Source organism: Gasterosteus aculeatus, chromosome 4, assembly GCF_964276395.1.
Source record: "Gasterosteus aculeatus chromosome 4, fGasAcu3.hap1.1, whole genome shotgun sequence".
NCBI lineage: Eukaryota > Metazoa > Chordata > Actinopteri > Perciformes > Gasterosteidae > Gasterosteus > Gasterosteus aculeatus.
In genome coordinates this window covers 35721633-35746064 of record NC_135691.1, presented here as the reverse complement: position 1 = coordinate 35746064, position 24432 = coordinate 35721633, and the positions used below count along the sequence as shown (strand labels likewise).

The 24432-nt window shown below is 48.9% G+C and overlaps 4 protein-coding genes and 2 non-coding genes across 9 annotated transcripts; 2 read left to right on the top strand and 4 right to left on the bottom strand.

Moving 5' to 3' along the window:
* Window positions 1–318: 318 nt before the first annotated feature.
* rpl18a (ribosomal protein L18a) lies at window positions 319–3169 on the bottom strand. The gene is made up of 5 exons (XM_040174890.2): window positions 2965–3169; window positions 1591–1770; window positions 889–1018; window positions 544–653; window positions 319–457 (listed from the first exon to the last, which is right to left on the bottom strand). Exons 1-5 carry the CDS (start codon window positions 2980–2982, stop codon window positions 365–367), a joined length of 531 nt encoding a protein of 176 aa, XP_040030824.1. The 5' UTR covers window positions 2983–3169; the 3' UTR covers window positions 319–364.
* LOC120818538 (small nucleolar RNA SNORA68) lies at window positions 1319–1449 on the bottom strand. The gene has a single exon (XR_005712181.2). It is a non-coding gene; the product is annotated as a small nucleolar RNA SNORA68 (small nucleolar RNA).
* LOC120818537 (small nucleolar RNA SNORA68) lies at window positions 1829–1957 on the bottom strand. The gene has a single exon (XR_005712180.1). It is a non-coding gene; the product is annotated as a small nucleolar RNA SNORA68 (small nucleolar RNA).
* A 1395-nt stretch (window positions 3170–4564) lies between the features above and the next one.
* Window positions 4565–14604, top strand: xpot (exportin, tRNA (nuclear export receptor for tRNAs)). 2 transcript variants are annotated; one of them, XM_078100838.1, is made up of 25 exons: window positions 4565–4748; window positions 5978–6131; window positions 7288–7370; window positions 7447–7503; window positions 7650–7719; window positions 8028–8246; window positions 8325–8509; window positions 8763–8931; window positions 9029–9265; window positions 9415–9453; window positions 9539–9601; window positions 9676–9800; window positions 10009–10153; window positions 10233–10352; window positions 10499–10593; window positions 11291–11360; window positions 11436–11674; window positions 12110–12395; window positions 12494–12680; window positions 12775–12891; window positions 13102–13217; window positions 13304–13351; window positions 13420–13491; window positions 13570–13626; window positions 13699–14604. In XM_078100838.1, the coding sequence occupies exons 2-25, from the start codon at window positions 6045–6047 to the stop codon at window positions 13723–13725; spliced, it is 2913 nt and encodes a 970-aa protein (XP_077956964.1). In that variant the 5' UTR covers window positions 4565–4748; window positions 5978–6044; the 3' UTR covers window positions 13726–14604. The 2 variants fall into 2 exon arrangements, with proteins under 2 accessions (XP_077956964.1, XP_077956963.1); XM_078100837.1 differs by having other exon boundaries at window positions 12491–12680.
* A 42-nt stretch (window positions 14605–14646) lies between these two features.
* On the bottom strand, window positions 14647–19126 carry rtcb (RNA 2',3'-cyclic phosphate and 5'-OH ligase). Its single transcript, XM_040173142.2, has 12 exons — window positions 18941–19126; window positions 18329–18407; window positions 18183–18250; window positions 18004–18103; window positions 17744–17900; window positions 17416–17572; window positions 17182–17341; window positions 16701–16876; window positions 16132–16320; window positions 15923–16033; window positions 15349–15468; window positions 14647–15259 (listed from the first exon to the last, which is right to left on the bottom strand). Exons 1-12 carry the CDS (start codon window positions 19031–19033, stop codon window positions 15152–15154), a joined length of 1518 nt encoding a protein of 505 aa, XP_040029076.1. The 5' UTR covers window positions 19034–19126; the 3' UTR covers window positions 14647–15151.
* fbxo7 (F-box protein 7) lies at window positions 18854–24374 on the top strand. Of its 3 annotated transcripts, none has more exons than XM_040173143.2 (10): window positions 18854–19173; window positions 20536–20671; window positions 20916–21150; window positions 21786–22001; window positions 22099–22240; window positions 22594–22677; window positions 22753–22848; window positions 23189–23365; window positions 23450–23490; window positions 23702–24374. In XM_040173143.2, exons 1-10 carry the CDS (start codon window positions 19149–19151, stop codon window positions 23978–23980), a joined length of 1431 nt encoding a protein of 476 aa, XP_040029077.2. In that variant the 5' UTR covers window positions 18854–19148; the 3' UTR covers window positions 23981–24374. The 3 variants fall into 3 exon arrangements, with proteins under 3 accessions (XP_040029077.2, XP_040029079.2, XP_040029078.2); XM_040173145.2 differs by having other exon boundaries at window positions 19116–19267; XM_040173144.2 differs by lacking the exon at window positions 18854–19173 and adding an exon at window positions 19595–19808.
* Window positions 24375–24432: the final 58 nt, after the last annotated feature.

Below are 24432 nucleotides of genomic sequence, written 5' to 3'. Positions count from 1 at the left end.
TCGTGTTCCTGTGTGAACCTCATCAGCAGCCTCATGAGGTGGAGAACATCTCCCCCGTGTGGACGGAGCGGTCCGTTAGAGGCCTGTCAATCAGCGTTAGGCTCCGCCCTAAAGCATCCCGTCATTTGCTAGAGTCTGAACTCGTTTAGCACGTTGTTGTATCGACCATCAGGACACGTGTCCTCATAGGAGGTACAGAATGTGGTGACTGAGCTCGTGTACATTAAATAATTCTGACGACACAAAGAAGAACTGTTGGGGTGTGAAGCTACGGCTGATTAGAACTAGTCGGTTCAAATGAAGGACACAGCTGCGATGTGGGTAAAGATCAGTTTCTTTATTTCCTCGAGCACAAAGGGAACTTTTAGAAGAAGGTGTTGGGTCTCTTGGTGGTGAAGCGAGGTTTGTGCTGGCGACGGAGCACCCGGTGAGGGAGGGGGAACTTGATCTTCGAGTCCTGCAGGGATCCAGAGAAGAGAGCGTTGACTCGTGTGCAGAGAGACGGTTAAGAGGACACAGAGGGCGAGGACGACGAGGACTCACGTGGAACTGCTTGATGGCCGGTCTGCGGCACTTGTTGGCAGCGATGATCTGGACCTTCATGATCTGGATGGAGTGAGCGCGAGCGCGATGGCGAGCTCCCATATCACGGTCTGATGACACGAGACACGAGTCAGCATGAAACAGTTACCATGGAGACGGGAATATACAGAATGTCGGGATAACTGTAAATTCTGAGTAATTGAAGGAAAACTTGTACACTTGTATTTTATCCCACAATGAATCAATGAGAAACTACTTCACGACTCATGTTCTCAAAACGGGAAGTGAATCATCTGAAGAGGCTTCACGGAGGACTCCAACAGGAGCAGGACAGCGTGCACTCACAGCACTGGGTGACGGCTCCAGACGTGGTCAGGTCTCTGTACTCTCTGTACATGTTGTGGGTTCCACTGCGAGAGTCGTAACGCAGCCAGATCCCAAAGTTCTTCACCTTCTGAGGAGTTTTCTCGTGAACCTGAAGGCATCACGACATCAGCACGTCAGTCACATGGTGGAAAGCTAACAGACAACAAACCAGTAGGTGCTGCTTAGATTTGTTTCTCTGGGAATTTGGGGCTTATCTGGCAAACAGTCTGACAAATGAGTGACTTGACTTTAGCAACATCACCTTTCATTCAAATAGGAATGCGGAGAACAAGATAAAGTTTTGGCGGAATGAGAACTTTCCCCCTTAAATAGCACGATCCTTCGTGAGCAAACAGGCTCCAGACAGGAGAACAGGGGCTTATAGGTACAAAAGAGGCGTTCAAAGACCACGTGTAGACCCCTGGTTTCACTTTCAGAGACACGGCAGCGTCGTGAAAGGCGACAAGGATCACGTTCATGTTGGCACGCCACACAAAATCACACCACTGAGCCGGCGTGCGCTTTGGGTTTGGGTGCCGATGGAGACGCGAGGTTTTAATTCACGTTCCAACAGGACGTGTAGAAGCGTTCTGATCTCTACAGCAGAGACAAACTAAAACATTAACACATCTGTGCGATAAGCGAGACGGCAGTTCAGACGTGGTGTGTTCAGGGACCTACCAGGCCGCAGTAGACGGTCTCTCCAGAGGCCTTCTTCATCTTCCTCAGCTGGGAGACAAAGTACCAGAAGCGGGATTTGGCCACCACGTGGTTGGGGGCGAAGATCCTCATGCGGTACAGGGGGGGGGCCGGGTTCTTGGCAGAGGGCAGCAAACGCCCAATGACTTTGTACTCCCGAAGCTGCGTTGGAAGGAATCACATGAAAATCAGATCAGACACGTCGAGGCGTTCAAAGACCACTTGTAGACCCCTGGTTTCACTTTCAGAGACACGGCAGTCGTGAAAGGCGACAGGGATCACGTTCATGTTGGCACGCCACACAAAAGCACACCACTGAGCCGGCGTGCGCTTTGGGTTTGGGTGCACGAGGATGAGCTCTTGAGTCAGGATTCTGAAGAGGATCAAATACGCGTTGACATTGAAACACATCTTTAGCAGGATACTCCTAACCCTTAAGTTAGCAGACGGTACTCTGCTTTGTTGGGGGAACTAATGAGTTCATTCAGGTGATTTAACCAAGTTGTGTTGCAGACGTTTCTCTGCTGCCGGTTAACCTTTTTGACAGGTCACCATGTTTATGTCAAAGAATTTGTACAGATGGTGTTTATCTTCCTGCATAAATTAACAAATGCTGGATGTGACTACAGAACTCATGTAAAGCTGTGATGCCAAGTTTACTGAGTCAGCACATTTAAATAACACGATTTAGCAGAGTCACTCATTTCCTTACACTATCAGTATTGGTGAGGCAGTATTAGTATTACACTCTGCTAACGTTAGCCTGTTAAAGCCAATTAGCTAAGTTACTCTAATAAAAGCAGCGTGACACTCCTCGTCAAACTCGTCTGGCAAGAGAAAGCCGGAGACCAGGTAATCTTTAATATCCTGGCTGGATTAATTGAAATATTTCTCTATTGAGATTTGTCCCGTCTTAAACCCCGTTGAGGATTCGGGCCACCGGGAGACTCTTTAGCACCGCGTTAGCAGCTAGCGATAGCGGTTAGCTTTTGACAAAGCAAAGTTGTCGAAACGTTAGGCGTAGGAACCAGATTCGGTCAGTTCAACCCAAACGCTACAGTCGATTAACTTGCAACGGTTTTAAACGGTTTTTGTGGCTCGTGGAGACACGTGAAGACGTTAACGGCTCTGAGCGGCGTCACACTTCACGACTCACTCGTCCACATGGTTCGACGGACGCCATGTTGTAGCCGCACGAAGGCAACGGGACAGAAAAACGACCAAATTAGCACTGTAATTTGGATTTCCGGTCAAAGTAAAAACACATCTTAGCCAAACACAACGTTATAAAGCGATATCGTTTCATTTGGACCGTGTTGCATCGGCAGATATCGGTAAATAAGGAGTTTTACGTACTGTGCCGGACGCCTTCATGGTGTCTCTCGCTCACTGCCACAGTAAAAGAGGAAGTAGCAGGGCGGAGCCTGGCAACGTCATATGCACCACGCGGAGGATGGACATCCGGGCACTTCAGGGGCGGCTTCATATATATATATAAAGGTTAGCTGTCTTACGGCGGAGCTCCACACATGGCGGCCATCTTGGTACAGTGAGCTCCGTCACACATAACATTGTGTTGGTAGTGGTATATGTTAACATTTTACATTTTTAAATAATAATAAATAAATAATTGTCAACCGATTTTTAAACGGTTTAGTATGTTACAAACGTCAGATATGTAGTTATAACACCGGATACTTATGAGTAATGTTCTGTTTAATTTTATTTTGGTATGAAAATCAGGAATCAGGATCAGGAATCAGGAAACATTTAGTGCCATAATATGTCAGACATACAAGGAATTTGACTTGGCGGTAGACAATGGACGACAAGACAACAGTACAACAGTGCACAAAGAATAAAATAATATATAATGCTATGGGTTAGTTTAAAATAAAAGTTAAAGTTAAAAATATTTAAAAATAAAAAAATAAAGTGCACCAGCGAACAAGTGACGAGTGAAAAGTGACAAGTTAAAGTGGCATGTGCAGTGTGAAGGGAGTGACTGGTGGAGTGTTATAGTCAGTCAGTGGGGGACCGGCTCTGTTGATGAGCCCGACTGCCGACGGGAAGAAACTGTTGGTGTGGTGGGAGGTCTTAGTCTTGATGGACCTCAGCCTCCTGCCAGACGGAAGGGGCACAAACAGGTTTTGTCCGGGGTGGGAGGGGTCGGCTACCATCTTTTTAGCTGCTTCAGGGTCCTGAAAGCGAACAAGTCCTGCAGGGACGGCAGATTGCAGCCGATCAGCCTCTCTGCAGAGCGGATGACACTCTAAAAACCCATGGTTATAATCATAACAGTAAGTAGTGTCATAAATACATCGCTGTATAGGGTAGGAATTTCAACATGGAGCATTTCTTGATGTGTATTTGTAAAGGGAAATCTTGTACCTATTTTAGAACATTATTCTATTTTTAAGAATATAACATAATTATGCATAGTATGTATGTAGTCTCATAACTACATATCTGACGTTTATAACAAACCAAACAGTGTAAAAATTGGTTGAAAGTTGAGCAGGGTATGGTTATTTAAAAAATCCATGTATCACTACCAACACAATGTTATGGGTGAGCGAGCTCACTGTGGCAAGATGGCCGCCGTGTGAGACATCTGGCCTTCATATGTATCTAGTCAGTTGTATTTCCACCCTAACCTTAACCCAACAGTGTTTAATTTCCATATGAGGGATTATTAAAATGTTTTGATATAGTTAATAATACTTTTGTGATGTCTAGTAGCAGTTTTATGAGTTAAAACATGCATTTAATGGTCTAATAAATGTTCTTCTAATATTAGAATAGAGGAACGAGACAGAAAACAACTTCAGTCTCTTGAACGTTAGCAACTTAATTTTACGCCATATATTACATATAATACACACGTGGTTATAACACAACAATGTTTAACAGTAATAATTACTATAGTAAACATGACATACATTTCATATTGTAGAAAACTCTTCCGGCGTGACCCGGATGTTAACTGGTGTGACCCGGATGTTAGCCGAGTGGACACGCCGCCGCTACTGTTGCGTGAAGTCTGACCGACGCGTGAGATATCTGGATGGTTTTCCGCGGCGAGCTGACGCGCAGGAAAACGCAGAGAAAACGCGGATGAGACAAGTTGATTAATTAAGGTCGGTTGTACACAACGTGGTGTTTGTGTCTCATTCGCCCGGTTCAGTGTACTAACGGACGGCTAACGTCAGTTTGTCACGGTGAGATCTCCAAAGCGGGGATCGAGGTGACGTGAGCGTGATACGCGGGGTTAATAAACAACACATTTGAAGTTATGTAGCGTGAATGGATCCCACTCTCTCTGTGTGAACATCAAGGAAAGCTTCCCGGGAACGACTTACAGCGTCAGGATGAATCCACAAAGCCTGCTAGCTATGGAGCTATCCGGCTAACGCTAGCTTGAGTTGTGTCCAGTTAAGATGTTAGCATGTTAGCACCGCCCTGTAGCTAACAACTAGTGGAGATGTAAGCACGTTCAGCACCGGGGGGGGGGGGTAGCGAACAGCTGGTGAAGAGGTTAGCATGTTAGCAAGTTTAGCACCAACTATCAACTTTACTTTGAGGAGCGGTCACACGTGACGTCCTCGCGCCCCTTTAAAGCTCAGTGCACGTGTCGGTGTTGACATGGATCCTCTCTGAACGTTGCATCCCGGAGAGTAAACATTCATTCATTCATTTGTCAAATGAAAACAAAGCTAAGCTGACGTCACGCAGACAGGTGTGGCGCGTCGTTCACCTGTGACAGTTTGCCGACCCAATGGAAGTGTTCACATTCTATTACTGCAGTAAATTAACAAGTAATCACTGCGTTTTACAACTTTTGTTTAGTTAAGCAACGTGCTGCCTCGAGCACCTTGTGGCTTTTATAACACGGTTACCGGCGACATAAATAAACGTAAACATCTGCCTTCCAGCTGTAGGCACCAAACGCTGTGTTTCAGTAGCCAGAGAAACGTCCCAGACTGTCAACAAACAGACGCAACAAAAACAATCTGGAACTGTAACATTATTGGACATGAAGTACAGCCTCTGCTTTAATAATGTACACCTCGTGACTCGCTCTCAACCAATCAGAATGCTGGATTTAATCTACACATATTATAATTGTATTTTAAACAAACTCCACCCATGTGATGGTGTTGGAGGGGGAACATGTTGGAATAGCGACTCTTCCTGTTGTCCTCGTGCACTTTGCTGCCAACTCTCCATCATTTGACGTGTTTGAAAGGCCAACAGTGTCCACGTTTAGAGGGACGTTTTCAAACCACTGTCTTCTAGGGACACCGTGGTGGACAGCCCTGATATACACGTGTACACACACTCATCCAGTCTTTCCCTCCCGCCCCAGATGAGCGAGATCTGCCGTCCGGCAGCAGAGAGGAGAGAAGCGTCTTTGGAGGGCAGCTAACCCACTGATGGCCTGCCAGTCGGTCTGTGCAGTCATGGACGAGCAGGCCCTGCTGGGGCTCGACCCCAACGCCGACGCCCGCTACAGGCACAGGGTAGGACGCCACGTTACCTTCAGGTCTAAAACGATGACAATCTAAATGTTAGAAACAACAGTATAATAAATGTGTTCCTGTTTTGGTTTGACTTCATGTTACTTTTTGTTTTCCTGAAGTGTTGCATCCCATTTAGTATTTTTGATATCATCCCTTTACATTTTTAAACAGCGTAGCATTCCCTCTGTCTACTTGCAGAGAAGTTTAGGGGTTAAAACTCCACCAACCATCACTCGGTGGATTGAGGAGATAAAAGAGACACCTGTGATCTGTTTAATCAGATGGAATATTTATATGATCTATTTACACACTGAGGGCATATTGTGTATTTCGTTTGTAGCATCATCTTAAACTTCTTTCAAGAATTCTGATGCTCCGTTAAGGAGGATTTCTTTGATGAGGGACGGTGGACCTTAATAAAACTCACTGCCAGTAAAGACACGAGGAAATGTACTGTGGAACAAACATCAAGTCTGTTATGAGAAGTGTTGGACTAGTTGCTGCTGTTGTACCATAAATGACTCGTTCCTTTAATGTCAGAATAAAACCAAACGTGACGCTTGTCTGTCAGAAGACTCGTCTTCTTCTTCTCTGGTTTTGACGAGTCTTTTTACACGTCCTCGTTGGCTCAATCGGTTCTAGTTATTGAAGGTGGTGGTGATGATGATGATGATGAAGGTGGTGGTGGTGATGATGATGATGAAGGTGTTGGTGGTGAGGATGATGAAGGTGGTGGTGTTGAGGATGATGATGAAGGTGTTGGTGGTGAGGATGATGATGATGAAGGTGTTGGTGGTGAGGATGATGATGATGAAGGTGTTGGTGGTGAGGATGATGATGATGAAGGTGTTGGTGGTGAGGATGATGGTGAAGGTGTTGGTGGTGAGGATGATGAAGGTGGTGGTGTTGAGGATGATGATGAAGGTGTTGGTGGTGAGGATGATGATGATGAAGGTGTTGGTGGTGAGGATGATGATGATGAAGGTGTTGGTGGTGAGGATGATGATGATGAAGGTGTTGGTGGTGAGGATGATGGTGAAGGTGTTGGTGGTGAGGATGATGAGGGTGGTGTTGGTGAGGATGATGATGAAGGTGTTGGTGGTGAGGATGATGATGATGAAGGTGGTGACGATGAAGGTGATATGACTGTGTTCAGGCCATGGCTTACTTTGAGCAGCTGAAGGAGTCTCAGGACGCGTGGGAGGTCTGCGCCGACGTCCTCGCCAACGGGCTCTACAGGTGAGTGTCGACCTCCCACCTTTCATCAGAGATTCCCCCCGACCACGTTCACGCCTTCTTCTGTGGTTTGTTACAGCGACGACCACGTCAAGTTCTTCTGCTTCCAAGTCCTGGAGCACCAGATCAAGTTCAGGTGTGTGTGTGTGTGTGTGTGTGTGTGTGTGTGTGTGTGTGTGTGTGTGTGTGTGTGTGTGTGTGTGTGTGTGTGTGTGTGTGTGTGTGTGTGTGTGTGTGTGTCCTGCTCTCCTCTCATCACGTGGGCGCTGGTTGTGTTTGCAGACACGCTGGTCTGAGGTCAGTTCAGCAGCAGCTGATCAGAGAGACTCTGATGAAGTGGCTCCAGTCGCAGGTACGTGATGTTTGCAATAGAAGAGCAGCAGTTCTACTCACAGACTCCTTTTTATATATATATATATATATATATATATATATATAGACTACTTTATATAGTCCTTTATTTTTATATATATATAGAGAGAGAGAGAGAGAGAGCAAGTTCTGCTTTTACTTTAGTAGAGTTTTACTTTGCAACAAATTCAACTAATATAAGAATTATTCACATCTTCTCGTTGTCCCATCGGCTGTATTTATTTACTTTGACACAAACACACTTGTCCATATGTTGTCTGATGATTGACATGTGCTCCTGGTCTCCAGCTGATGAGCCCTCAGCCTGAGAAGCCCTTCATCAGGAACAAGGCGGCCCAGGTCTTCGCCCTCACCTTCGTCATGGAGTACCTGACTCTGTGGCCCAAGTTCTTCTTCGACGTCCTGTCCCTGGTGGGCCTGAACCCCCACGGCGTGGACGTCTACCTGAGGACCCTCATGGCCATCGACGCCGAGGTGGTGGACAGAGACATCCTCCACCTACCTGACGTGAGCCTGCGATGACCTGTGACCCTTGTCCCCCCCCCCGGGAGGCTCTTGGTTGACGCTGTGCCGTGTGTCCTTCAGGAGACGCGTAGAAACACGTTGATCAAAGACCACATGAGGGAGCAGTGCATCCCCCACCTGGTGGAGTCCTGGTTCCAGATCCTGCAGACGTACCAGCACTCCCACCCGGAGCTCACCTGCCAGTGTCTGGAGGTGGTGGGGGCCTTCGTGTCCTGGATCGACCTGAACCTCATCGCCAACGACCGGTGGGTCAGGATGACAAAGCTTCCTCTCAGGGGAAACCTATCGATGAATACGTTTCCACGGTGACCTCTCACTGTCACCAAAGAAATGTTTGTACCAAAGTTGCAAAAACAATATTCTTGCGCCAAATGTGTAGAAGAACAGAGGAGAAAAGCACCTAAAAGTGTCGCACTTGCCAATAAATAGTTTAGCACTGAAGTTGTAAACAAAGGAAGGAGGAAATGTTGACGCCTCGTGTCCTGCGTTGGTCTTCAGCTTCGTCAACCTGCTGCTGAGTCACATGTCGGTGGCGGAGCTGCGAGAGGAGGCCTGCGACTGCCTGTTTGAAATAGTCAACAAGGGGATGGACCCCGTGGACAAAACCAAGCTGGTGGAGTCTCTGTGTGGAGTCCTGCAGTCGGCGGGCTTCTTCAACGTGGACCAGGTGGACCTCCTGCTTCATGAATATGAACAAATATCAAACACACTTGAGAGACAGTAGTTTAGTTTAGTCTCCTTTTTTCCCCTTCCTGTCCCGTCAGGAGGAGGACGTGGACTTCCTGGCCAAGTTCTCCCGGCTGGTGAACGGGATGGGCCAGAGTCTGGTGCTCAGCTGGACCAAACTGTCCAAGACCGGCAACGTGAAGGACGCGGCGGAGACGCTGCAGGCGCTGGAGACCAAAGTGCCGCTGCTGCTGCGACTGCTGGTGCACGAGGACGACGACATCTCGGCCAACATCGTGGGCTTCTGCTACGAGTACCTGCACGTCCTCAAGCAGGTGAGGGGCTCCACCTGGACCAGTCACAGGCCACTGTCGTATTGTCTATTCAAGGCACATATGTGGATATCAGATGTCCGTGGATATCAAATAGTGTTTCACACTATTAGTCCTGAATATTCTGGCTTACTTTTAAATGTATTTCTCAGCTCCCCCAGCTGACGGACCAGCAGCAGACAAACATGGAGGTGAGTGTTTAGAAGCGACGCTGTGCCATATTTGAGCCTCCGTTTGATGTCTGAGATGATTGACGCGCTGCCTCTCGTCCTGCAGGCCGTCCTGCTGGCTGTCATCAAGAAACTGACGTACGACGACGAGTACAACTTTGAGAACGAGGTGAGCGAAGAGGAGGCCACGTTGTGGTGGTGGACTGGGGACCGCGTGGCTCAGATGGTGTGCGTTGTCCTCAGGGAGAAGACGAGGCCATGTTCGTGGAGTACAGGAAGCAGCTGAAGATGTTGTTGGACCGACTGGCTCAGGTCTCTCCTGAGCTGCTGCTGAAGGCCGTACGGCGAGTCTTCAACGGCACCATGCAGTGAGCGCCCAGCAAATGCTGTTCATTGCTTTATTTACATCATTTCTTTCCTTATTTCTTTTCTTATGTATAAAATCAGTTGGAAATAGAAAACTAGTCCTACAAACTCTTCCTTCTAACATTAAAATAGATCCTAAAGAAATAAACCTTTTAACCTAAAACATCACATACGTGTAGAAAAAGGTGCGATGAACCCGTTGCTCTCTAGGACCTGGCAGACGGCGCCCTTCATGGAGGTGGAGGTGGCCGTGCGGCTGCTCTACATGCTCGGCGAGGCTCTGCCGGCGTCTCATGGCGCCCATTTCACCGGAGACACGGCCAAGACCAGCGCCCTGCAGGACATGATGAGGACGGTGGGTCACCGGGTCAGGCTGGTGAGACGGGCCTCGCGTCGCCACGGTTACGCCCACTCTGTGTGTTCTCCCCCCACAGCTGGTGTCGTGCGGCGTGAGCAGCTACCGGCACAGCTCCGTGTCGCTGGAGTTCTTTGAGACCGTCGTCAGATACGACAAGTTCTTCCTGGTGGAGCCTGAACACATCCCCAACGTGCTGGTGAGAGCGCTAGACACGCTAAACACGCTAACACACGATCATACACATACAACATACAACGTGTTGTATGTTGTAATGAGACACACATTGAACTCCTGTATAAGTGTGTGTCTGTGTGACTCATCCCGTGTTGCGTTCACTGTCAGATGGCGTTTCTGGACCAAAGAGGACTGAGACACAGCAGCCCAAAGGTCCGCAGCAGAGTGGCCTACCTCTTCTCCCGATTCATCAAGACGCTGCAGTGAGTCACTCAAAGATAAGCAGAGACATCATCCACACGGTTCACGTGTTAAAGCTGCATTCTGTGCAGTGACCAGCAGGGGGCGACTCCTCTGCTCCCATAGACGTCTATGAGGAAATGACTCTACTTCTCTGTAGTGACCAGCAGGGGGCGACTCCTCTGCTCCCATAGACGTCTATGAGGAAATGACTCTACTTCTCTGTAGTGACCAGCAGGGGGCGACTCCTCTGCTCCCATAGACGTCTATGAGGAAATGACTCTACTTCTCTGTAGTGACCAGCAGGGGGCGACTCCTCTGCTCCCATAGACGTCTATGAGGAAATGACTCTATTTCTCTGTAGTGACCAGCAGGGGGCGACTCCTCTGCTCCCATAGACGTCTATGAGGAAATGACTCTACTTCTCTGTAGTGACCAGCAGGGGGCGACTCCTCTGCTCCCATAGACGTCTATGAGGAAATGACTCTACTTCTCTTGATTTATTCCCTCAGTAAACATTGTAAACATGAGTTTATGGTCTCAGTCTCTAGTTTCAAGTCTTCTTTTAGTAAATGATGGTCCATTGGGAGTCAAACAGACCATGAAGCAGGGGAGGCTTTAGGGCGGGGCTACATGTGATTGACAGGTCTCTGATATTGTGTTTATGGTTTGTATTTGTATTGTATTTTTAAGTTGTTCATGTTTTTTCTGTGTCAACAGTAAACACATGACCGCCTTCGTCGAGGACATCCTGACCCGGATCCAGGACCTGCTGGAACTGGCTCCTCCTGTATGTATTGACACCGGGAGGATGTGACCCTCTGACCTCTGTCACTAACCCCCCCCCCTTCATTGTGCCTCCCAGGAGAACGGCCTCCTGGCGCTGCTGACCAGCGACGACCAGCTGTTCATGTTTGAGACGGCGGGCGTGCTGATCGTGAACGCGGAGTGTCCGGCGGACAGGAAGCAGGCGCTGATGAGGAGCCTGCTGCTGCCGCTGATGGACGCCTTCCGCTTGGTGCTCGCCAAGTTGCCGCGGGAGACGGACGACGAGCGGCGAGCCGCGCTCGTTGACTGCCTGAGCCACGCCGTCGGGTTCGCCAGGTGAGGAGAAACATCCAACGTGGGTTCGACGAGTTCAAGGACCATCGGAAACGCGACAATCTGACGATAATTTTAAAAGTGTCGATAAGATCGTTTATTTTCCTATTTGATTCCATCCCACCTGCTGGTCTTCTGCTCCTGCAGAGGACAAAACACGTTGAAGTCATTTCCTCATCTGGCAAAAGAAAACCAACAAACGGTTTTTAATCAATCGGTTGATTTGAATCAATCCAGCTTCTTTTAAACGTTGGGTTCACACAGCATGGAAGCAGTGAACACACCATGATGATGGAAATAAGCCCCTCCCCCAAACCACTTGTGTGAATGAAGCCAATTATAATAATAATATTGTAATTATGAAGTCAACTGAAACACGACTCGTTGGCAAATCAGTACATAATGAGAATAATAAAATCCCCCCCCGCGCCCCCCCAGCCGGACCAGCAAGGCCTTCAGCAACAAGCAGACGGTGAAGCAGTGCGGCTGCACCGAGGTGTACCGGGACTGCCTCCACGCCTTCCTGCCGGCGCTCAGCTGCCCCGTGCGGCGGGGGTCGCTGCGCAGCTCTGTGCGCTCCTTCCTGCACCGCATGATCATCTGCATGGAGGAGGAGGTGCTGCCCTTCATCCCCAGCGCCTCGGAGCACATGCTGAAGGACTGCGAGGCCAAAGACCTGCAGGAGTTCATCCCGCTCATCAGCCAGATCACCGCCAAGTTCAAGGTACGGGGGTCGGAGGGCAGGGGGGGTCGTGACCTCCATGTAGAGAAGGATGGGTGATAACCGAGTCTGCCCGCCCCCCCAAACCCCCCCTGCAGCAGCAGGTGTCTCCCTTCCTGCAGCAGGTCTTCATGCCGCTGGTGCTCGCCATCTTTGGCGTGCTGGCGCGGCCGGCGGAGGACAACGACCAGGCGGCGGCGCTGGAGAAGCAGATGCTGAGGAGGAGCTACTTCACCTTCATCCAGACGGTGGCCGGGAGCGGCATGAACGAGGTGATGGCCAACCAGGGTGAGAACATTCTATCCTGTATGCGAACTGTTGCTCAGGCTCTATGCTAAGCTAAGCTAAGCTAACGAGACAGAAGCTTAAATCTCCCCTTCAGGAGCGGAGAACATTGAGCGCGTCGTCTTCACCATCATCCAGGGCGCCGTGGACTTCCCCGACCCCATCGCCCAGAAGACGTGCTTCGTGGTCTTGTCCCGGCTGGTGGAGCTGTGGGGTGAGAAGTGTGTGTGTGTGTGTGTGTGTGTGTGTGTGTGTGTGTGTGTGTGTGTGTGTGTGTGTGTGTGTGTGTGTGTGTGTGTGTGTGTGTGTGTGTGTGTGTGTGTGTGTGTGTGTGTGTGTGTGTGTGTGTGTGTGTGTGTGTGTGTGTGTCGTCTTGTCCACTCTGGTGACCTCACTTCCTGTCGTCCTCTGGTCCAACCTGCAGGGGGAAAAGACGGCATGCCGGGGTTCCCCGACTTTGTCTACAAGCATGTTGTTCCCGCCTGTTTTCTGGCTCCCCTCAAGCCGACCTTTGACCTCTCAGACGCGCAGACCGTCCTGGTGAGACCCCCCCCACACACACACACACACACCCTTGGAGCGGTTCAGGCGAGCGCAGGTGACAGCGCTGTGCTCTGTTTCTCCAGACGCTGTCGGAGTGCGCGCTCACGCTGAAGATGATTCATCTCAAGAGGGTAAATATCGACGATCAACAGCTTCTTCTTCTTCCCCTTTTCCCTAAAAGTGACCTTTTTTCTTTCAGGGGCCGGAGTTCATCCACTTCCTGCAGCAGGAATATTTACCTTCACTCCAGGTGTCGCCGGAAATCTCTCAGGTGAGTCTCCATGACGACGGGGATCACGTCACTTCCTGCTTAGAACACATTAAGCTTTTCTTATATTTGATCCCACAGGAGTTCTGTCAAGTCCTTCAGCAGCCGGACGTCAAAGTGCTGAAGAGCTACATGAAGGTACGAGTGCTTGATGCTGATCGATGACCGGAGCCACCGATTGGTTGCTGACTCACGGTTTATTGATTGCAGGCGTTCTTCCAGCGAGCCCGGCTGTAGGAGACGGCGAGTGGAGGACTCCTGCTACAGGAAGTGACACGAACACCACAGGGAACGCTTCAGCACCGAAGTGGAGCTGAAGGACTGAAGGACGTCCTCTGGAGGTCACACGTGGAGTCAGATTGGTGTGAAGCATTCTGGGAAAAGCCTGGAACGAAGCTTTTCTCCAGTAAAACCATCACTTTTCACCACGTTGGACTTTTCTTTGGAGGGAAAAAAAAGGGCTGAACTTTATTTGATTCAAAATGTTGAGGATTTAGTTTGAAGTGAAACGGCTTCTCCTTCCTGCGTATTATTTCACAAGCGGACGTTTGTTTCCTCGGAAAACGTCTAATATCGTAACTTGAGATGGAAAGGAAAACACGACATGTTACGTGTAAATACGGTTCTGAGGGTTTTCTAATCTTCATTCCCATCTGGAAGATCAATACTGCCGCAAAATGATTATTAAATAACCGTAAAGTTCTTGCTGCCGGATTAGAATTAATATCTCTACATTTTGACTTCCAAGTGTCTTCATTTCAACTGGTGATTGATTTTGTTTTTCTTGATGTTTCACTAATTGTGGAGCTTCCATTTAAAAACAATGATTTTTTGTGCATAAGCGGCTTGATTTTAATTTTCCATTCAAGAAGTCGTGACGTTTATGGTCGATGTCATCGATTCTGTGGGCGGAGCCAACGGGTCTCGCGTATAAAAAGGATTGACATGTAGAATATCACTAAAGTACTTTAAATATAGTAAGAGTTTTGGTTCTTGCTAATGTGTTAGCTTAGCATAAAGACTGGGAGCGGGGGGAGTGCTAGCCAAGAGCAAAAGGTCGATAACTTCAGGTTACGTTGCTTCGGAGAGCAGAATAAACGTCTCGTGGATCCTAAATGTCGTACCGTGTTTTCAGTTACGGACTCGAGGCGGTCAGAGTTCTGTTCATGTTTTATTTTATTTATCCCTCAAACACGTGAGGTTTTGTGTTCCAGTATTAAAGAACAAAGAACGGTTCTGCATCAGGTTTTATTCAATAAGTCTTCAGAACTGAAGCTTGAACGTCCACCTGCAGCAAAGACAAACCTTCTGTACCATTAAAGTCTTTAATCATGAATCAAGTCCCATTAAAGTCTTTAATCATGAATCAAGTCCCATTAAAGTCTTTAATCATGAATCAAGTCCATTCACTCATTTATGAACTCATTTTTATAATCTGCCAACCAAATTATAAAAAGGTAAAAGAAATTCATAAACAGATTAAGTTATTCAAAAACATGAAAAATAACTTGAATAGCTTCAATAACTTTGAAACATTTAGTTGACTTCCTCTTATTGAGATAAAAAGTGTCCAGTTAATTGACATTCATTTAACTCCTAAAAAGAAAACCTGTTTATTTTTGGATGAAATCTTTAGCTCCGCCCCACATGAGGGGGAGGAGCTTCAGCCTTTGATCACAGCGATTGGTCGCAGCTTGATGGCCTTCCTGCTGATCCCGGCGTCGTGACACGTGTTCACCACGTCCGTCACGTTCTTGTACGACTCCGGAGCCTGAAAACAAATAATCAGATTCATACAAGAAACCATCCCGAATTACTTTTAATGAATTCCTGTTCTGACTGAAATCTAAGTATCCGCACCTCCTCCATCACCAGTTTGGGCGATGCCACCCGGATGGCGATGCCCTGGTCAGCCAGCTTGTCCAGGACGTCCTGGAAGTCCAGGTTCCTGCGGGACTTCGCTCGGGACAGAGCGCGCCCCTGCAGCATTTAAAGTCATTGATCACGTGATTGATATTAGGGTTAGTGGGAAGTCCCGCCCCTTCCTGTTGCATGTGGGACCTTTCAGAAAACAAATACGTACGATAATGCCAGAGGGACAAATATTTCTCTGCGTGATAAGTGGCAGGAATTATGTTTCTCAAAAGCGGTTTGCGCATCGAGAAAGTGATATAACATGGCCGCAAGCTAGCATGCTAGCAGCCACATGGCCGCAAGCTAGCATGCTAGCAGCCACATGGCCGCAAACTAGCTAGCGTGCTGATATGTCGCTTGTAAATCTCGCTTGTAGATCTTTCATGTTTAATCAGAGGATTCAAGTGCATAAAAACCTCATGTGTCTCTCGCCGTATTTTGTCTGTGGTCAACAGGAAGTGGGCGGGGCTTCCACACGCCACAGAGACAAAAGGGATGTTTTCTAAACACGGGCTCATACCGCTCCGTGACAGGTAGTGCCGAACGTCTCCGTCATGCCTTGCTCCGTCCCGGTCAGGACGTAGCTGCAGGTCCCCATCGTCCCTCCGATCAGCACCGGCTGACCTGTGAGCTGAACCCCCCCAAAAAGACGAGACACCGTCAAACACCACCGTCCCCACAAGTGCGTCTCGCTCTGGTCTCTACAGGTGTCTCTGGTTGCCGGGTTACCTGGTAGTCCACGGGGATGAGCGGGTGGTGGGGGGGGAAGGCCCGGGTGGAGCCCTTGCGGTGGATCAGCAGCGTCTTCTGCCTCCCGTCCACCATGTGCTCCTCCACCTTGGCGATGTTGTGGGACACGTCGTAGATGACGTGCATGTCCAGGTCGTCGGGGGTCGTGGCGAACACTTTGGAGAAGGCCTGAAATATGATAATGAACTCATCATGGACGATGATGTCATCACCATGAGTCACTGACGCAGATGGAGTTTTAGAACATATAATAATACTACGTCAGTGGTACTAGAGGAGCTTCATGCAGTACATGTTAGTGGTGTTATAATAGAACTATTACAGTGTAGTAAGAAAAAGCTCCACTGGTTGGTTTCTTTTACAGGCTTTTCTTACACAACAACAAACACTTAATATATATATATATATATATAACTCGGCGGCTGGTTAAAAGTATACGTCACCCAGGTGCATGCTGGTCCTACACCTGTCCTGACAGAACCTCAACTGGTCTGAGGCAGTGTTGCGTGTCCTCAGTGTGTCTCGGGTCTCTCCAGGTGTGAGCTCACCTGTCTGGTGAGGAAGGTCATGGACGAGCGGTTGACCCATGCGTAGTTGCCGGCGGCGGCCATTCCCTTCAGGTAGTCCTGCCCCTCCGGAGACGTGATGCGAGCGCACGCCAGCTGGCGGTCGTTCACCGTGATCTTATCTCTCTTCATCGCCTTCTCCATGGCAACCAGCGCGTCTGTCAACAACACGTATTTAGACGAGGTCACGTGACCCTGAACCTCTATAAATCCTTCATCATTTGACAGACTAATATGCGTTTATTTGTAGTATTCCTGTATTGACCACGTGTAATCAGTGTTAATCTTCACATCGTTATACTTATAATATACTAAATTCATCTTTAACGTACTTACTGATACATTGATGATATTCATTTGTAACTAATGCTCAAGATTAAACATGTGTGTAAATGAGCTCTGCTGGTGTCCTTTAGTAGATATCAAAGACGTCGTCCCCGTTATATTGACATGGTGCTTCTACCTGTGGCCACCTGGTGGCCCAGCCCCCTGCTGCCGCTGTGGATCATCACGCACACCTGCCCCTTGTGGTCGATGCCCATCTTCTTAGCGGCGTAGTCGTTGTAGATCTCGTCCACCACCTGGATCTCGGCGTAGTGGTTTCCGGCCCCCAGGGTCCCCAGCTTCAGACACAGCAGGGGAGCGTGTTAACGGACAGCTGATGCCCACGCGGGGGGGCGGGGCTGCAGGGACGTACCTGTGGCAGGCCCCTCTTCTTGGCCTTGGAGGAGACCTTGTTGGGGTCGGCCTGCAGCATCCGGCCGTACTCCTCACAGTGCTCCTTGTCCTCGGCCCAGGCGTACCCCTCCCTCAGAGACCAGTCCACCCCCATCTCCAGGGCCTCCTCCAGGTCCCTGCGGGGGGGTAGCACAGGTAGCTATGGTGACTCTGCTAACATAGGTAGACCGGTTACTACGGTAACTACGGCAACACAGGTAACTAAGGTAACACCGGTTACTCCGGTAACTGAGGTAACTAAGCGATGACACAGGTAGACGGGCCGGGGGCCGTGGTCCCCTCCTTACTTGGCCCCCATGGGGATGACCCCCTTGGAGCCGACGCCCACCGGGATGTGGTCGAACAGCGCCTGGGCCAGCTGCTCCTTCACCGGCTGCACGTCGCCCTCCTCCAGGTTGGTCCTCAGCAGCCGCACGCCGCAGTTTATGTCGAAGCCGACGCCCCCTGCAGCGTCAAACACACATCACCCCCCCTCCATGATGTCACACCATGATGACATTCATTTAAGAAATGATTAAAGTGAGGGGGGGGGGTCAGGTGACGTTACCTGGAGACACCACGGCGTCCGGGTCGCTCATGTCGAAGGCCGCCATGTTTCCGATGGCGAACCCGTACCCGGAGTGGACGTCCGGGAGCCCGATGGACCTCTGAGGGACGAGCGAACGCAGCGAGTCAGTCGGGCTGCAGGACCTCGGGGGCCTCCCCACAAACGGTCATGTGACTCACGTGCACGATCCCCGGCAGCGCCGCCACGTTCCCGATCTGCTTCATGGCGGGAAGGAACCCGCCGAAACCTGAGGGAGACAGAGAGGGAGAGAGTGAGGCGGAGGAGGCGGGGTCAGGGGAGAGGAAGAGGAGGAAGAGGAGCTGACCTCCTCCTCGACAGGCGTTACGGAGCTCCTCAAAGATCAGCTTCTCCAGAGCGTCGTTCACGTAGAAGTTCCCTTCGACCTGGAGGAACAAGGAGGTCATTTGAGGCTTGTGATGCTCACCATGATGTCATCAATCAGTGTTCAATCAATCAGATCTCTTAGAATGACAACGGCTCGTTTCAAAGCAGCGCTAAAGAGTTTAGAAACAGAAAAAGAGTTGAGCTGAAATGACCCTTCTGAAAAAATGTGCAATTCATAAAAAAGGAGAAAGAAAAAAAAGTGAATTTCTTTTTGTTGTTGTTGTTGTTGTGGTATTTCCCCACGCGCACATTCATACGTGCGTCCGGAGCACCGGAGTCACCGCCCCGTTCAGCTCGCCGAACCGTAAACTATATCTGGAGCGGTTTCTGACGTCATCACGGCTGGTAGTTGCGTCATCAGCAGGTTAGAACTTCATTGATTTCAGGGGTTACGTGCATTGAATCTTGTGACGACATCAGGTTGAAAGGTGTGATGTCATCCAGAGGGACTTCCTGCCTCGTCTTCGTAGCTAACCAACATGTGCTAACTGTCAGCTAACCAGCTAGCCACGTTAGCAGCTACAAGTCTCACCTGCATGTTGGGAACAAAACCCTTCTTGATCCTCCAGCAGTTGGTGCCGATCTTGTCCAGGTACTGCAGCTCATCGTTGTAACTCCGACTCATGGTTCCGATCAGAAAGACGTGTGACGTTACACGAGAACCGCTGCGTCGCTAGTTTAATGTGCCGGCAGCGCTACGGAAGCCCACGCGCGTTTGGACCTGAAAACGCGGTTGAGAAATGAGCCTCGCGGCGCAGGAAGCAGGTGACTTTATACTTGGCTCTCATCACGTTGTTTGCGGTGGTCGTGGACCACTGATGTAAACAACTGCAATAGTTTAACATCAAACTGGTGACAGGTAATGCATGTTAATGGAAATAAATCAGAACACATTCAGAAGACAACGGAAAAACTGTTAAACACTTTGTTTGGATCAAAGCAGCAGCTGATTTAACACATGAGACTCCAGGATTAATCTTAGGCCCCGTTAGCCCGGCTCTTAGCCCGGCTCTTAGCCGTTAGCCCGGCTGTTAGCCCGGCGTGGTTGTAGTTACAGATACAACAAGTTGAGCGGTTAGTCAAATTTGCGAAACGATCCAAGCAGAGCCGGACGTTCTGCCATTGACCTTGATCTGTTTTTCTAACTTCTTCAAGTTGCCTCGTGTAACAGTCGTTACATCATTGTCGTCACAACCCGAATCACTACACTTGGTTTAAGTTCAGGCTAATAACCGTAACTCTTATTTTTTCCTTTTTCTTCATGAAACATTTCCACTATGGGTTTTATTTTGAAAGTATCGGTTTTGACAACCGGAAGCAGTGTGGTTAGCTTTAGCAGGTTGACGCCGCTGTGTCGTTGTTTACAGATGATCTGGATTGAACTCGCTTCATCTCATCAGGCGAGTGTTCGTTTCTGCTCCCGCTGCTTTTATCTGCAACACCTCGGTGGAACGAGTGGTCTAGCTACGCTAGTTAGCATGAAGCTAACTAAGTTAACTAGCTGGGCTAGTTAGCATCAAGTTAACTAGCGAAGCTTCGTTGTTACGTAGCGACGTGAAACGTTAGCTAACGTTAATGTTCACAAACGAAACCGAAACTTTTAATTTCTTCTTAAATATGAAGCCGAATTCAATGACAAACTGTTTCCATATTATTATTTTCTATTATTTATTATTATTTTCCATTATTATCCATATTAACATTTTTCAATCATGTGTCGTTTTTTTATCATGTTCATAGCAAACTCTTTAGTTTTAAACCGTAGTTTACGAGCAATTAAAGTTATTTATTCTAAATATTTTTGTGTTATTATAAAACGCAGTTTGGTTTCATTCTGAACCCAAACTTCTAAAATCCAAACCGCCAAAACAACGTTAGTGACTCGTCATAAAAGTGAAAGATGGAGTCTTTATATCTGCTTTTATCCAATAGTATACAAAGTATATAGAGACTCCTGTAAAGTAAGAGCAGCAGATGTTCTTTGCACCAAACTCCATCCGATTCTAGTTTGGATCGAATCTGCTAAGAAGTCAAAGGTCACCAAGGCCCAAAGTGTGTGTGCAGCCCGGTGGCTCTGCTGCCGTGGCTCTAGTTGTGATATTACTGAGAATCTTAATGCTCCTGCAGTCGTCCTTCCCAGCATGAAGCTGCGGGTTCGGATCAACCGGCACACCAGCCGGGTGGAGGTACCGGGCGAAGCAGCCGGTCTGAAGGAGCTCACGGACATCGTCAGGGAGACGATACTGTCCTCTCAGGGACTCAGGTGAGACACCAGAGACAGGATGCAGTTCACTTTCATTTAATATCTCAGTTTCACGAACAGATTCGTTCATGTTTTCTGTCTTCTTTCTATCTATGTGGTTGTATCAGTTCATTTAATGTTTGCTTTCTTCTTATTACATTCTAAGTAGACGGTTAATTACAGGCGTAAAGTATGAAGTTACAAGCAGCTTTTAAATGACGCACTTGTTTCTCTGCTGATGTGAAGCCGTGTTTCTGTGTTTCAGTGCCGACTCACACTTCAGTTTGTCTCTGAACGGCTCCACCCTTCTGACCGACTCGGGCCAGACTCTGTCCTCCTGCGGCATCGTCTCCGGAGATCTCATCTGTGTCGTCCTGCCCGAGTCAACAGCCGAGAGCGACGGGAGCACCGCCGCCAGAACCACGGGAGACTCTGACAACCAGAACCAGCAGGTCCAGCAGGTCCAGCAGGTCCAGCAGGCTGCCATGACATCCAACCAGGTGAGGGAATGGACCAGGAGACAACCTCCGCTTCTTTAATGTGGAGCCAAAGATTCACGTCTTAAAGCTGCATTCTGTGCAGTGACCAGCAGGGGGCGACTCCTCTGCTCCCATAGACGTCTATGAGGAAATGACTCTACTTCTCTGTAGTGACCAGCAGGGGGCGACTCCTCTGCTCCCATAGACGTCTATGAGGAAATGACTCTACTTCTCTGTAGTGACCAGCAGGGGGCGACTCCTCTGCTCCCATAGACGTCTATGAGGAAATGACTCTACTTCTCTGTAGTGACCAGCAGGGGGCGACTCCTCTGCTCCCATAGACGTCTATGAGGAAATGACTCTACTTCTCTCTTGATTTATTCCCTCAGTAAACATTGTAAACATGTATTGTCTTCTTTAAAACAGCATGATGTTCATTTAGTGGACTATGGTTCATGTAAAGTCAAATAGACCATAAAGCAGGGCGGGGCCTAGGTCTCTCACAGAGACGTCGTCAGTTAAGCTCCTCCTTCTCTGGTTACAACAAACCAAGATGTTGACGGACAAACGTCCTCTAGTCACCGATTACGGACTCGCGTGGTAACAAACCTCAGCTGACATGAACGTGTCTGACCTCGTTGTGTCTTCGTAATCAGTCGAGCAGTAGCAGACTGGCACCCACCGTACCGGGTCCCGAGCGGACCGGCCCGCCGCCCCCCCGCTGGGAGCCCATGCTGTGCAGCGAGGCAGAGGACGGCCGGGCGCCGGCCTCCCTGGAGCTCCTCCTCCACTCGGCCCAGACCTCCAGCCCCAGCGACGCCGTGGTGGTGGCCGGACACCTCCTGATGCTGGAGACGGGCTTCGTTCCTCAGGTGAGGGGGGGCAGCTCCTCCCATCCGAGGGGGCGGTCAGTGGGTTTCATGAATGAACTGTGTGTGTGTGTGTGTGTGTGTGTGTGTGTGTGTGTAGGCTGGCGAGCTGAAGGCCTCGGAGATGCCTGCAGGATGGAGGTCTCCAGGAGTCTACAAGCTGCAGTACACCCACCCTCTGTGTGAGGGCAGCGGGGCCTTGGTGGTGTCGGTGTGCATGGGCGCCGTGCTCGTCATCAACGGTCAGCTCACTCGTATACCCGTAGAATCCTAATGTCCGCTCACAGTGTGATTTCTGGTCAGGTCACATGACTGTGGGTCCGATGAATGACGGAGGATTTGAGGGGCTCAGATTTCATTGTTTTCACATAATCTGGTTAAAACAAAGAGACTGAAAATGAGAATGAAATTAATATAAGTTTTGGTTTCTTTGTGTTGGTCACACATGATGCATTCAAGGACCATCGGAAAGATGAAACTCACAATCAAAATAATACTTTCTGGCCTCTGGCTGTGATGAACGGTAAAAGGTATTACAGGCGGCCGGAATCAAATCTGGGTGCATTTTTAACATTCCTCTCTGTTGTTGCCGTAGCGACCCTGAAGGTGAACGAAACCGTCGACGCGGTTCGCAAACTGTGTGTGAACCCGTCGAGCTACGTGACGGACCAGCAGCCAGGTACTGCTCCCTGATTGGTCCACAGCTCCTGGTGGTGGTGATGATGATGATGTCACGTCTCTGTCGTTGCTTCAGGAAAAGGCGCCGCGGCGATCTACAGAGATCTACGTAAACTGTCCCGGGTGTTCAAAGACCAGCTGGCCTACCCTCTGATCGCCGCCGCTAGAGACGGTACCGCCCGCCGCCCACATGACGTCATCCGCTAAACACAGCGGCTCATCGCTCTGCTTTTAAATGTGCTGATATTAATATCAACATTAGTATTGATATTTATGTTGATATTTGTGTTGACGTTTACTAACTGGCTTCTCTTCGCTGCAGTTTGTCATTTATTCATTTCATTTGACAGATTTCTATTTTAAATGTAACTTTTCTGCAGAAAAGCTTTTCTAATGAACCAAAGAATACACAGAGAATTCAGTAGAATAAAATGATTTTGAATGATTTTTGTTTCCAACGATGTTGACATGTAGTCTGTGACCTTGACCTCCGTGACCTCTGTGACCTCCAGCCGTAGCGCTGCCGGTGCTGTTCGGTCTGGCCGCCCTCCCCCCTGAACTCGTCCTTCGGGTCCTGCGGCTGCTCGACGTCCGATCGGTGGTCCGACTGTCGGCGGTCTGCCGGCGCTTTGCCGTCTCCACGGCCGACTCGTCGCTATGGCGACACCTGTACCGCCGGGACTTCTCAGGTGAGGAGCCCGCCCCCATCATCCGAAGCCCATCAATCAATAAGCGGTCGATAGGCGATCAATAAGCTCCTCTGTGTCTTGCAGATGGAGATCTCAGCCGCTCCAGAGACACCGACTGGAAGGAGGTCAATCACTCGCTGTTTGTTTCTTCACAAAGATATCTTAAAAGAATTTGTGAGATTTAGTTTTTTCACTTAGTTGATTTACTTTTTATGAAAGATGCATTAATTGGAACATGATGATTGTAAGGATGCATATATATATTATTTAACATATCTTTAATGAATGAGTGTTATTTACGTATTTGATATTAATTCTCCTTTTAATCACCTCCAGCTCTACAAAAGGTTCCATAAGATCCGCTGTGAGCGCCGACAGGTGACCTGGCCCCGCCCCCTCCCCCCCTTCCACCGCAACCCCTTCGTCCCCGCCCCCCTCCAGCCGCCGCTGCCCGGCATCATCGGGGGGGATTACGACCAGAACCCGGGCCTCCCCCGCGTCCTCCTCCCCCGCCCTCGCTACGACCCCGTGGGCCCGCCGGGCCTCGACCGGAGGCTCCCCCGAGGCCGACCTATGGGGGGGCGAGCCGCCGACATCCGGAGGGGCTTCATCTGAGCCCGCCTCCCTCTGGGAGCCAATCAGATCTCCTCCTGGAGTAAATAAGCCAATTAAAACCCAGATGATCAATAACAATGATCAGTCTTAATACAGGAAGTTGGACTTCAAACCTGCTTTTTCTGAACTATTATTTGATTTTGTAAAGATATTTGAGTTTTGGTTAAAGGAAATCTTTCACAAAGAGTCTTCTGTTATTGTCCATTTTATTACATATTTGTGTAATATCAATAAGGTCGTAGTACGTACTTGAACACTGAATATTATTACATGTATGTATTTAATAGTATACATTTTATATTGTTACACATTCATATATACTATAACTTTATGTAAAAATATTCATTTCATTGAAAGTATACTAGTATGTAATAAATATAATTTAGTTGTTTAATAATTTGTGGTAGATGATCAAAGGTTAAATGACCTAAAACACAAACCCACGTTTCCGT